Source organism: Poecile atricapillus, chromosome Z (genome assembly GCF_030490865.1).
Source record: "Poecile atricapillus isolate bPoeAtr1 chromosome Z, bPoeAtr1.hap1, whole genome shotgun sequence".
NCBI lineage: Eukaryota > Metazoa > Chordata > Aves > Passeriformes > Paridae > Poecile > Poecile atricapillus.
The window spans coordinates 91,511,050-91,525,018 of NC_081289.1; the positions used below are offsets into that span (position 1 = coordinate 91,511,050).

Consider the following 13,969-nt stretch of genomic DNA (forward strand, 5'->3'; position numbering starts at 1 on the left):
TAATATAAAAATAATCACCAGTACTTATAAATGAATTCAATGTGACTAAGAAACAAAGGCTATTTCATGTCCTCCTTATTGCTGCAACTGCTCAAGCACAGTAAAGCATACAAATTACCTGATTTACCTAATTTAATATTAAAAAAAAAAAAAAACAGAAAAACTTTCTCTTTTGCAACTGTACATGGAAAGCTGAAGGGCTGCCTTCTCAAGCTAAAAATCTGTAAGTAAAATTATGACAATATAAGAGGGTATCACACTCATGATAATACTATCATTTCTTTGCCATATTTTTAAGAAGCTGGTTTAATCTTGTCTCATATTTCTCTTGAATCCTCACTTAAGATTTTTGAATCTCTGTGATTAGCAGTTCTGGTAGGTGTCTACACATTTTGGATATTTGTAAGATTACAGTTGTGTCAGCATTGATTTTCAAGTATTTTACTAAGTCACTAGGCACCACTTTCACCTGGGACTCAATCCTGAGCCAGCAAAGCCGGGACAGTCTTCTGCTTCCCTGTGTCCACAGTTGGGTAAATAATATAACATCTGTATCAAAGCAGGAAAAGCAGTACCTTAAGAAAGTAGTACCGCAGAATCTTACTTATACAGTCAGGGAAATGGCTCAGAATAAATACTACAGGAATTTTAATTGCTTTGTTTTAAGAAGAGGGAAAGAAATCAACCCACTGCCCTTAGACTTGCTTTCAAAGTTATCCCAGCATCAGACTCAACTTCTCCATTTATGCAGGGAATAGTAAAATGGAAACAGTGTTAAACTTTATCATGTTTTTCTATAAATTCAACTCTAATGTGTGGCACCAGAAGTCACCAGAAGACCTCATAAAAACCATTCCTACAACTGTATCTCTCAGTTCTCTATTGAGCTGGAGAGCCTTTGGATTCCAGTGGACATTACAGAGAGAAGAAAAGCCAACCACACCAGCACTGGAGCAGAGCTGTCTCACTCTCTGTCAGTCATCATAAGCCGCTATAAACATCTCCTCATTCCAGCTGGACTGTGAAAGACATCTTGGATGTAACACATTCCAGTATTCAACTATAGTTTTCCTAAGGTATCTATTCACTCTATATTTGAGACTTCTGAAATCTAACAGGAAAACACTTTACTGTGAAAAGCTAGGAAACCTGAAAGCTCAGAATTAAAGAAAAGGAAATGAAGATTTCCTTTCAGTGATCAGTTTCTCACAAAGCAAAATCTTGACATTACCAACCAAATTTCAAAGTGGAAGATTTTTTGTCATTGATTTTTATTTATATAAAGACTTTTAATTTTATACATATTTTTATTTTTTTGAAATTAGTCACAAAAAATATATTCATGTAAATATTGAAAGCCCATTATTCTTAATAAAAATTTGCATAAGAAAGATAGTGAATCACTTGAATATAAGAACTAGTATTTAACTGTATTAAAACCGCATTTATATACAGTTTGATTTTTGTGATTACACCCAGGCTCACACTGCCACAGAATAAGGGGTCATTTAGAAAAGCTACATATTCCTGCAGTGTACAAAAATCATTGGCTGAAGTCACATAGGCGTAAGAATTATTTATCACACTTCTTTCCTAATAAGGGATATGTCAGCAGGCAGACAGTGCTGCAGCTGGAACACACTATTCACCAGGCAATCATCATCCTGTGAAAGACCACTATGCAGTTCTCACCAATCAGCATATATAAGTCTTGACACCACTCACCACTCTACTTTAAACCAAAAATAGCTAAATGATTATATTTGTGAAAAAATAGCATGGCTCAATTCCTTCTCAAGCCAAACTGAGTGAGAGTTTTACAACTCATCTCAGATAAATATAAATATATTCCTCAGGCAACAATACTGCAGTGCCTTTGTTTGTCAAAGAAATATTTTAAATTCTTTATCAAACAGTAGTCTCTTTCTTCTGCTTTCACTGCTTTCATGTTGGTACCATGATTTTCAGTACTGCTTCTCTTCCCTGTTTGTATGCAATGAAGTTCCATTAAATTGGTAGAACATCTGCTTTTTAGCTGCACAAAATTATCACACATTCATATCTGTACATCTAAGACACACCCATCATAAAAACAGATTAGTAAGAAGTAATCTAGTATAACATTAAGCTTGACCACTGGTGCATTAATTCACACTCAGCAGTTTCAGTTCAGTTACTCTTGCCTCCATGAACAACCTCTGGTAACTCTGCTATCTTTGATTTTGCCTTCTTGAGCAAATCAAGGAAAGAACTAAAAATGATTGAAGAGGTGACCATTTCTGAAGGGAAGAAAATGGCCTCCTTTTACCACAATCATGAAGAAAGTTCTGGCAATGGAATTCAGGCTGTTTTTTCTTGTCAAACCTTAAAATCTTTTAGACTTAACATTAACAGCTGGAAACAGGCTTATCCCATTAAATCAGAAACTTGTCAAGGCTCTGTTGAGAAACTGATTGATCTAACCACCTATTAGAGCTCCCCCACAGTATCAGACCATTCTGTTACTAACTGCCTTTTTAGTCTTAGTTAGATGGTTAGTACTGGCAGCATTTTATCTGTGAAAATAACAGAGGTGTCTTTGTATTCCTTCTCCCTTCCCTCCTGTTTAAAAGAAAGGAAAAAAGAAATCCATAATGGCTGATGGAAAGAACAATGGGGCTGACTCCAAATATGATGAAGTCAATGGAAGAAATTTCACCTGCCTTGATGGGCTTAGGATCAGAAGGGCAGCTTGGAAAAATGTACACTGCTCCTTATTTTTTTTTCCTAACACATCTGTTGATGTCTCCCAAATATTTACAAAGAGGAGCGAAAATGTTCTGGTCACAATAACTGCTTAATGAAAGTATAAAATGCCACAACAAATGTTCTCATTTCAAAGACTGACTCACAACAGTAGCAGTTGTGAACTCAATCAAAAGTAATGGGCAAGAGTCAGCTGACTGGATTGCTTCTACCACAGCCAAAAATGTTCATTATTTTTCTGGTAAGAGCATTTTCAGGGTATTTACAGGAAGCTAATAAAACCAAGAATTGTGAAGTATTCTATGTAATTGACATAAATTATTATGCTAGCTAAAATGAATGAAAAATATAATCTAAAAGAAAACAAAAGGACATAGCAGAGAAAAATGAACACAAAATCAAATGGGTGAGATAGTATGTTTTAAGAAAGTTTATCATTACTTTTTAACATAAATGATGGTTTAAATATAAGGGTGAAGACACAAAATTACCTCTAGCTGCTCTCAGATACCCACCCATCAATGCTTGAGCAACAGATAACCCACAAGTAGAGAAATACGGATTAATTGCCATTTTCACTAAGGGTGCTGAGCTTTTATTTGTCCTTCACTGGTGGAGGCCTTGTCTTCAATGGTGCTGTAGAGAGATGATTCTGTGCTAAATCAGTATACCTGCCTGTAGCTGTAGTAGATAGGAAGGTGTTCCATCTTTCCAAGAAAAGCCATTCTGTTACAAGCAAAAAGGCTGCTGAAGCTCCTTAAAAGTACCTTTTTTTTTCTTTTCTTTTTTTTTAACATGCTTTTAATAATGGTGTTAAGAGTGTTAAGGAGAATCTGCTGAATCAATACTGTAAGTATTATGAAATTGGGAAAGCTTTAAATTTGTGACAGATAGCAATCCACTTGAAAGAAGATAGGAGAGCTCAGTGTATCAATGTATCAAAAAGTAATCCTGCAAGTAAAGTGGTAACTACTGCTCCAGAAGGTCTTGATTATGTGAAAATAATAGTCTCTTATCAAAGTTTTCAGAGTTTAAGGAAAATTTTTTCTTGCCTCAATTAAGAAACACACCCACCTCTCCTCAAGCCCCAGTTTTGGTACTTATCCTCCAGTACAGGCATATTCGTACTCCCACTGTGTTCTTTTCAGCAGTTTCAAGCTATTTTGTTCCTGCAGTGGCATAACTGAAGTTGTGACTTGTTGTGACTCAGCAGAATAATGAATATTCTTAAAGCTCTTGGAAAGCTGTACAAAAAGTCCTAAACAAACTCTTAACTCCTAGAGACCTGAATAAGCTTTGCCTACGGTTGTGTTTTTTAAACATATAATCTGTTTTGAAAAACAATCAGGTTCACTGTGCCTAAACATGGCTCATTTTAATAAAGTTAAATGTGCACAACAGAACACAGAGTAAAGCATGTAAGAATACCTTTGTGTCTCTCAGAGGGGAAAGCTGGGATTAACAGTAGCAGCTGTCACAAAGGTTCCATGACCGATTCTTCTCATTTCAAAAAACTTACATTAATTATTCTTTGTACAAAATTCTGCTCAATCTTAAGTATTTGGATTTTATTATTATTAATAAAATAATATTTTATTATATTCAGATCATCTTCCTTCAAAAAGATCTATCTTCATCATGTTGTAGAGCAGGCTCAGGAATTCAGCTTTTAGCAGCTTAGTTTCTTAACATTTGCTAATATTCTGTCACCAATAAAAAGAGTTTGCCGAAGGAGTGCCTTGAGATTTTAAAAACTCAAATCTGTAGCCTTTCCAGTTCCTATACACACACCCAGACTCTGCAGAGTATGCTTCATATGAATTAGCATATGAAGCATATGCAGAAGCATGCCTCGTATAGCTCAAGCTTTAAGAGGCAAAATCAGGCTCTAATGGTTGGTATTAATTGCTGGATCAGGAGTAGCAATCAGCACCAAAACAGTATGGTATGAACAAGTATCCTTATTTATGGACTTTGGCACATGTACTACAATGTGTTCCACAATTCCACGAGTATGTCACTTTTTGGTCCTCACAAAAAACACACTAGTATTTTTCCCAGTGCAGAGCACAACTGGTCACAGCATAAAATACCTTATTGGCATAGCATTTTTTGCCTCTTCTTTTTGAAAGTGAAATATCATGTTTTAATTTTTCATAGCTCTCTGACAAGCTCTTTGGATGAAGTCTTTTTGTTACAGCTGATGATTATTTTGGTGGCTTTCACCTTCTGAGCTCTCAGCTCCCAACTTCACAGTTTGATTAGCCAGTATGCCCAAAGTTCTGGCTAGAGCCCAAAGAACTTAAGGTCCTCTATAATGACATGAATGTTTAAAAATAATTCTCTTAAATTAGACATAACAAAATTGCATTAAGACCAAAATTCTTCATTTTGTCAAAAACAGTGGCATATCCCAAAGAAGCAAAATAGCCTCTTAAATGCATCAATATCCAAACATGAAGCAACATGGAAAAAATTCTTAGTGAACAAGCAATACATCAGGCTTTCTACAAAGCACAGGAAAAATGAGTAGTTGATACCCTTTTGTTACTTTAGCAGCTTAATAAGGAGAGCACTGCCCATGGGGAGTGAACTTGTTGTCAGGCTCTTCTTAAGCACAAAGCTGATTTACATCAGCATCTTCATCTCACTGTTCTACCTGTTAGGGTACAGGCTGTCAAAGTATCTAACGATATGTTTTTGAAGATACTTAAATTTAAAATTAAATTAAAAAGTGAGTCGTTAATCCAGTGGAGAGATATACTGTCTGAAAAGCTTAAGACAGAGGATGAAAAAAGGAATATGTCTGTTAAAATCCTTGATAAGTCACACTTTGAGTAAACATTAACTCCGCTTTGAAAGCAAAATTCAGCAAGTAATTCAGAAAGGACAGTGACCGCAAACACACTGAATATTAGAAATAAATCAGAAATAGCCAAGAGCTGCTCCTTCTGTACCTCTGTGTATTATCTTTATCAGAAGTTGGTCTGTAAAATAAGCTACTGTAAATACGCAGTTAATCTGATATTAAAGTATATTAAAATGAAACTGAAGTGACTTAAGCAAGCTTGAGCAAAAACTCCCATTTTTCAGTACCTTTTAATCCTATTTTTAAATATACGCATGCATATTTCCTTACAGCCATAATTTTTACACAATCCAATCATTAATTAGTCAAAATTTTTCAAGACAATAAGAATGAATTTTATTTTTAAAGCTTGCTTTTTAAAGTTTTTGAGGTCCACAAAAACACTGGCTAAAGTTGTGTTATTATAGAAATAGGAATCATTCAAAATCAAAGAGTTTCTTAATGAGCTCTACTGTGAATCATTCATTATATTCACTGGCAACTAATTCTAATCCTTCTAAAATTTACCCTTATCTTGCATTTTGCATTTCCTCTGGAGATACCCTGTTACTATTTTATACCTAAAGCCCTCTCAGAAGAAGGAGAGAATTTTTTTTTAATTGAGATTATCAGAATCAACTGATATCTAAAGATTCTGAATTAGTTTGATGAAGAAAAACTTTAGAAATAGAAGTTTTAGAAAGTAGAAATCGAATTAATCACTCCAGACTTTAAATGAAACATACCTTATTTTTTTTTTTATTTTTTTTTTTTTAAACATAAAACAGCAGAAGTAGATAAAAGCATTTTATGGGGGGAGAAAACAGCAGAAGGTGAAATTGTGTATCAAAGATTATGTTGAATTCTTCAAAAAGACTTTCTGACAATGGAGTACTCTGAAGGCATTATTCGCTAATGGAACTAATTTATCATCACAAAATTTACTAGTTCTGTAGCTGATGTATTGCCTTCTTTAAGAAGGAATGAAGTATAAGCTCATGATCATAAGGCCTGCTGGTTTGGGATTTTTTTGTCGAAATTTCATCAGTATATCAACAATTTTACCAACACATGCAAGTTCTCTAACATAATGGACTTTGGGAACAGATGACTGAAATTAAATGAAAATGAAAATAAAAATAAAATGAAAATGAAAATAAAATGAAAATAAATATAAAAAGAAAAGAAAATAAAAAGAAAATAAAAAGAAAATAAAATAAAAAGAAATTAAAATAAAAAGAAATTAAAATAAAAAATAAAAATAAAAAAATAAAAATAAAATTAAAAATTAAAAAAATAAAAAATAAAATAAAACAAAATAAAACAAAATAAAACAAAATAAAACAAAATAAAACAAAATAAATAAAACAAAATAAAACAAAATAAAACAAAATAAAACAAAATAAAACAAAATAAGACAAAATAAGACAAAATAAGACAAAATAAGACAAAATGCCCATGCCAATTCCCCTTCCTTTAGAATAGAAAAAGAGAATACTGTATTCATCAAAATGTATGTTCTGGATAATCTGGAGAATAAAATTGGTTCAAATAAGACAGCACCTTACAAGTAAACATTTTTAAAAATAGACAGAATTTACTTAGTTTGGATCAGAGCAGAAGCCTGCAGTCAGGGCAAATTTAATTGAGTTGCTCAAAATTGGGGATACTGTACCAGGAACACTGCTGCAGCTGTTTGTTTAACTTAAATCAGCCAAATTGAACTCATTGTTGATTATATTTTAATTTCTTTTACAAAAAGGACTGACTGTATTTACAGTTTAGCTTCTGTAAGTCATTGCTTGAAACTAAACAGATTTTAATGAATATTTCTACAGACAATTCCAAACCCAAAGTCTGTGTACCTTTGAGATTCACCTGAAGGTTGTACCAGATCTCACTAATAGTTCATTAGTGAAGTACTGGGGACTACAATTAATGTTCTGAAACATAAAGTATAAAAACATAACTATGGATTACTGTGTGGGAAAAGAAACAAAGAAAGCACTTGTAACAAATATTTTCCACTTACTTTTTGTGTATGAAACTTCAGCATGAGATTGTCAATATTTAAGAAAAAAACCCCCTTGGCTCTCCCTTTTGAAATGTTCTCTTTGTCAAACCAATCAGAAGGCTAGGAAAATACTTTGGAGTAAATTTTTGTGATTAACATAGAGATGTTAATTTACAGGGATTGAGAGAGGTTGTCTACACAGAAGACATTCTTGTGCCTCCGTTACTGTATGCCTCACAGCAGAGTGAGTTTACACGGCCCAGCCACGGAAAGGACTTCTGCCACAAGGTCCTCAAGGCAAAATGCAAGTTGAGAGAATACCATAATTTCAGACAGGCTAGGAAAAATGAAATAGAGCTACACGTAGTACTTTACTCTGGCGATGGTAATAAAGGAACATCATCCTCATTTGCTTATACAGACCTCTGCAGTGTCACATTTGACGACAGATGTGTTGCCCACCTAAATGCAACCAAAAAGAAAAGGCTTCACCATAATATGTCAAATAGGCTAGATGCAATTACGGTTTCTTTACTTTATTTTAGGCCATGACATGTTACCACCAAATTCTGTCATACTATCAGAGTATAGAGATTATATGAAGTCTGAACCTTGTACTTTTTTCACACCTTTTGTCATTAAAAAGAGCAAAATCCGACCTTTTTCTTGTCAGGCAAAAAAGCTTGTATTTTCAGTTTGTTTGCCATTTGCTTTCAGGACAGAATAACTTTTGTAGGGATCATTCTCATTTTAATGACAAACATTTACCAAAAACAAAGGATCTTGTATTATTTTCTCTATAGACTATGAACATGACAGAATATTTTCTACGGATATGTTGTTGTTTTTTTTAACAAAACTATTGTGTTGCCTGATATCTTGGCCTTCATTCAAGACTCTCTGACTGCATTTTAACTGCTTTCAATGAAGTACTGAAGGAAGCACTTTCAATGAAGTACTGAAGCAATACTGTGCTCTGAAGGAACTTGAGCAGATGACATTTTCAGAAAAAAAAATCACATATTTTTGCTCTGTTTTTAATGGAGGGGAGTACTCTAGACACTGTGGCAACAGAACTTACCTTCTGCACTATCTACACTTGAAGCATGTGTCTTAAAGTCTGTATGTAGAAGATGTTGGAAGAGTCCTTTAATAAACCAGGAGTTATTTAATGCCTATTGTTTACATCATTTACACCATTTTATGGGAATCATACAGTAAATATGTGAGTTATCTGTGTGACTTTCATGCTTCAACTCAGTTCATTGGTCAAGATTTAGACAGGCAAGCACATAATCAGGAGTCATGCTTAAGTGAGAATGTACACAATGGGAACATTCAACTTTGGCACTGCTGGCTGTAACTGTACTGGCTTGCTAGGAAAACTAGATTTAATTTTAACTGTTACTAATTATTCATCTTTCAGAGTGTTGAATGCTTCATGAAGGCTGTCAACATAACTAGCATTAAATTGTAATAACAAGCTGGCAGATGAAATGTTAAACAAACTTGAAATCTAATTTACAGTGCTCTCTTAGCCCTAGAGATGAGTTTGCTGAGGGGACAAATACAGAGGAAGTGTAATTTGCACAAGCAAGTCTAGTTCTAGTAAGAATAGTGCCCTTAGGGAGCTATTAAGCCTCCTCCATTCATTTGTTTGACTTGCAAGACTTTACAAATACAAGAAAAACTAAATTCAGTTGAAAAAAAAAAAATCACAAACATTTTTAAAATCTCCAAATGTGATGGGAGAGCTATAACTTTTCTGGTATTTTAACTGTTTCAGCTGTCCTGCTTCATAAAAAGTATCTGAAATTATAATTTGAGCAAAACAAAAAGAAGCAAAAGGAGACTATTTATTTGGAAGTTTTTTCCCCCCTTATTTTAAATGAGTAATGAAAACTTTCTTGCAGGTCAAAGACATTATAATCCATTAGGAAAAAGTCCATGACATTAAAGAATAAACAGGTCTGAGATCTCAGCATATTTGGTTTGGAAAAGAAAAACTACACACTGAACTGTAGATGTTTGTCTCATTTGAGTAGACTATGGGCCATGTTATACCTAAACTGTATCTCTGAAGTTACAATACTTTCATTTTAAAAAATTACAAACAAGCATATGAGATAGATAGATAGATAGATAGATAGATAGATAGATAGATAGATAGATGACAGTCAGACAGATAGATAGGCAGATGTACACATAGAAAAATTTTCCTGTAAGAATTAAACTACATTTAAGTGTTACCTTTCAGAGGACTCAAAAAAGCATATGATTAAAAGAAAAATCATCTTTCATGCTTAAAAGAAAAACCCCTTGATTTTCTCTAGATTGCATCCTTTGAGTTCCAAAAATTCAACTGTGTCTCCCTTAAAGCGGGAGAGGAAACATAATTCCAACTATATGGATTAAAGATCACTAGAAAATACATGAGATGTAGAGTTTTTCTTTTCCATGATGTACACCTTTAGTCAATTTTTTCTCAAGATTCTGGAGACCTGACTGGAGAAGTACATGTGGAGCTGTGGTACACCCAAACAGACTTCAGCAAGGAATGGTTTTGTATCCCGAATATCTTTCCCAAAAGCATGAGAAATAAAAATGTAAGCAGACAGAATCAACACCATTTCCTCTATTTTCATACCTCTCACCTGGTTTCTCAGAATGAGTATATCTAGATTGCATCTCTACCTGTACAATAATTTGAAGCAATGTAAAACATCAGCACTGCAATCACACTTTAGTAGAATCCTTTTCCCGCCAAGTTCAAATAAATTTTGTTACTCAAAATAGGGACATCACATCAAGCAATAACAGTAAACATAATTCTATGCATGACATAGACACAAAGAGCTTAAATGACTTTAGTCAAGGTCACAACAGAATTGTAGGTTGAATTCTCTAGCTCATGCTATTTTTAATAAACAGAACACCTTCTTTGTAAGTAAATAATGCAGTTTACCACAAAAAAAAAAAAAAAAAAGTACTGCTTATTTCTTTTGTGACTTCACAATTTAATTGTGAATATTTAGCATACTTCTGTTGGTATACTAAAACCTTCACTCCAGTGCTCTGTACTACCAAAAATGCTACTGCTGCTTACCTCAGTGAAGAGTGCTAGGGCTGATCCTACTAAAACCATGCTAACATTATTGTAGTCTAAATTTTTATTTTCCTTTGAAAAAAAAATGAAAATAAACAGATAGAATGTGTAATTCCTGGTACAGATTGTTGTGTCTCCTGCAGATACTAGATCAGGACACAGCATCTGCTTCTTGGCCTATTAGCTGTGCTAGAAGTGATTTTCTAAAAATCAAGAGAAATCATACTCCACAGCATCAGGAACACAATCACTGAAGGACAACAGTATCCTGCTGAGGCACACAGACTGCGTCAGCAGGTCTTCTGCCTCCCAGCACACAAGGAACAAGGAAGGCAACTGATGTGATCTACTTGTAACGAGAAAATACCACTCTAAAGCAGTATTATTAAGAGTCATCATGTACCTTTTTTTTTTTTTTTTTTTAAATCCTTGTAGGCTTGGGAAAGGAAGAAAATTAGTGCAGAAGGTATTACTGAGAGCTGACAAATATCAAGGTGTTCAATTAACTAAATGTAAAATATAATTTGCCTTTGAACACCTTGGAAAGAATCTACTGCAAAAGACTGCAATCTAACATCAAAGTTTAAACAGTCACGGTTACAATTTTAGAAGCTCATTAGTCTGAAGGTGTATCATGATTTTCTGAAGAGATGAATGATTAAAAACAGAGTTAAAAATGAAAAGACATTTGGGCATGAATACTTGATCTGAAATCTCTGTTCAGTTTTAGGGAATGCTGTATCTCTGATTTCAAACTGTGAGAAGCTTCGCCAATTACATCTACTGCATTCTTTTTAGTAAAAAATAATAAGAGATCACCTTTAACTCAAGGAATCAGAACATCAAGTATCTCCTTTATGAAATGCAGTGAAAAGATACACTGTTTTTTTAAAAGGCTATTACCTAATGAAAATATTCTGCAAAGTTGTTTTCCACATATGCTATTGCTTGCCCAAAAAATGCAGAGTCTCGCTCCTGAAATGACACTAAGGTCATATATATATTCTGGACAATTCTCAGGTTAAGCCAATTAAACTAGACTGTCTACAAACTGTTAAATTCAGGTAATTCAATAACAACAAAGAATGCAGTGACCGAAGAACAAGGAATAAAGATTAATGTCATCCTTCTGTAGCAAGCCTGGAGCTTGATGGCTGCACTTCCAGACAGCACCTGCTCCAGAGGACACTCCACATTCTCCAACCCCACTGCAAGCCCAGCAGTTGGTGAGGCATGTGTTACAAACCCATGGCCAAGTTTCTCCCTCTGGTGTACTGTAGACAATGGCTGAATTCAAAACAAAGCAACTGACCCTGCTGGCACAACTGATTATGACCAAAATACCTTCCATGCTCTGCTGTACTTTTTGCCAGAGCTGACCACAGGAACAACTTCTCTCCTTTAGAACTCATGTCCTACATCCACCCTGGATGTACCAGAGAGGTGACAGCCAAAAAAAAGGAAAACATGCCCAGCCAAAATCCCCTTCTCCCCTCCAGCTGTTTTAAGTCACATTGGGACTAAAATATTGTTTCTTCCTTCTACATAAAATTCTTCAATTTAACTTTTATACAGCAGCTGAAGAAACAATGTATCTTCACTCTCTGATGCTTTGTTTCATTAAGAGAAAAATATCCAGACCATATGGGACAGCTAGAACACAGACTGGCTCATGGTTCGTTCTGTAAACTAAGACAAGGTACTCCTGCTAGGTATCTCTTGTGTCTATTAGAAAGATAATAGATTTTACAGATAATAATCAGGCATTGGTTAACATCTTATTAAAAAAAAGTGACACTTTCATATCACAAAACTGTTAACTTCTAAATAATTTATCAGGAGTTATTCAATCAGCATCCCTTCCTGAACATGAATTTTTCATGGCAGAAGTTAACAGCTTAGGAGATCACCAGGTTACAGGTTAAGCCATATAGGTTTTGACACCTGAGTACCAAACTTTTAAAGTTTTTTAGTCACATTTCTGTTTAACTGTGCAATTACCAGAAGCTCATTACTTTAAAACCATGTCCTTTGTATCTTTTCTAGTCTGCTGCTGAGTGTTTCCTATGAAAGAAACACCCAACCAAAGATAAAAGGACTTAAAGATAAAAGAAATAAAATCAAAGTTCAGCTGCTGTGTTCAAGCAGCAAGTCATAAGTGTTTCATCATATTCTAAAATGGATATGCATGTGGTAGCAATGACTAGGGTAATAATCACTAATTTTTTGCTTTAACTAAAAGGAACTATATCCCCTCTTCTTGAGAGGTATGGTCTATAGCTCAAGGATTCAAGGTCATTCCCAATGTGGAAAGGTTAAGTCCTAAAGAAAAAAAAATAAAAAATAAAATAGAGGGCCAGTCAAGCTTGTTGGCCTCACTGGAGGCTGGGAGGATCATCCATCCATGTCTGGAGAAATCATATCTGGATAAACACCATAGGAGCATGGCAAGAGGAGCGAATACAGCATCACAAAGGGAGCTGTGGAGAACAGACCTTTACTGCCCAGCTCACTCCTGCATGGCCAGCAAAAGCTCTTTTGGTGTCTTACTGCGCTAGTCAGTGTCCTAATGTTTAGTCTACTAGTCCACTAAATTCCAGCTAAAGATTTAGGATATTTTACTTACTGTTTTTAATTTTAATATTTTACTTATTACTGTTACTTTTACTAGTAAGTAAAAATTGTAGTGCCTCCTTGCAGCTGTTGAAGAAGCTCGAATAACCTGCTGCAAAAGAGGGATCACAGCACTACAGGCAAGGAAACTGAAGAACAGGTCCAGTAAATGAAAACCCTTGGATTGCAGTGCTGCTTGTGGAAAAGCAAAGTTTTAGCACTTCTGCCTTATAGAAAATCCTGATCTTTGAAAAATTAAGTTCAATTTATCAAAAATTTATCCAGTCCTACACAGAATTTTCAAGTCCCATGTTTTTAAATCTTTCTATCTCACACTCCAAAACTGCCTACAAGTCAAGATATTTTTAATGCAGCCAGTCTAATGAGACAAAACCAATGCTATGGACCTACATTTGTATCTACTCAAGTTTATAAGTATTAAGATGTCTTTAAAATGAGCAATGGCCTAATTTACAATGTCAGCAAACAAAATAAACACTGGTGAACAATGTTTCATTGCACTCCCAAGCCTGGGACACATAATCTTGAAGTCTGGCATACCCCCAATATGAATCCCATTCACTTCATGTTGAGTGAATACTTTTCCTACACTTTCATCTGACCATGTTTGTCATAGAAGACT

General features: G+C 34.6%; 1 protein-coding gene across 6 annotated transcripts in view; it reads right to left on the reverse strand.

Annotated features, from left to right (window-relative positions):
• The window catches only part of KCNN2 (potassium calcium-activated channel subfamily N member 2), a 70,277-nt gene that overhangs the window by 24,336 nt on the left and 31,972 nt on the right, over positions 1–13,969 (reverse strand). Inside the window, exon 4 of one of the 6 annotated variants that reach the window (XM_058826896.1) lies at positions 8,031–8,069. The exons of the other annotated variants lie outside the window; for them this stretch is intronic. Within the exon in view, the coding sequence (XP_058682879.1) occupies positions 8,031–8,069 (39 nt within the window). The remainder of the gene's footprint in view (positions 1–8,030; positions 8,070–13,969) is intronic. 6 annotated transcript variants of the gene reach the window in all.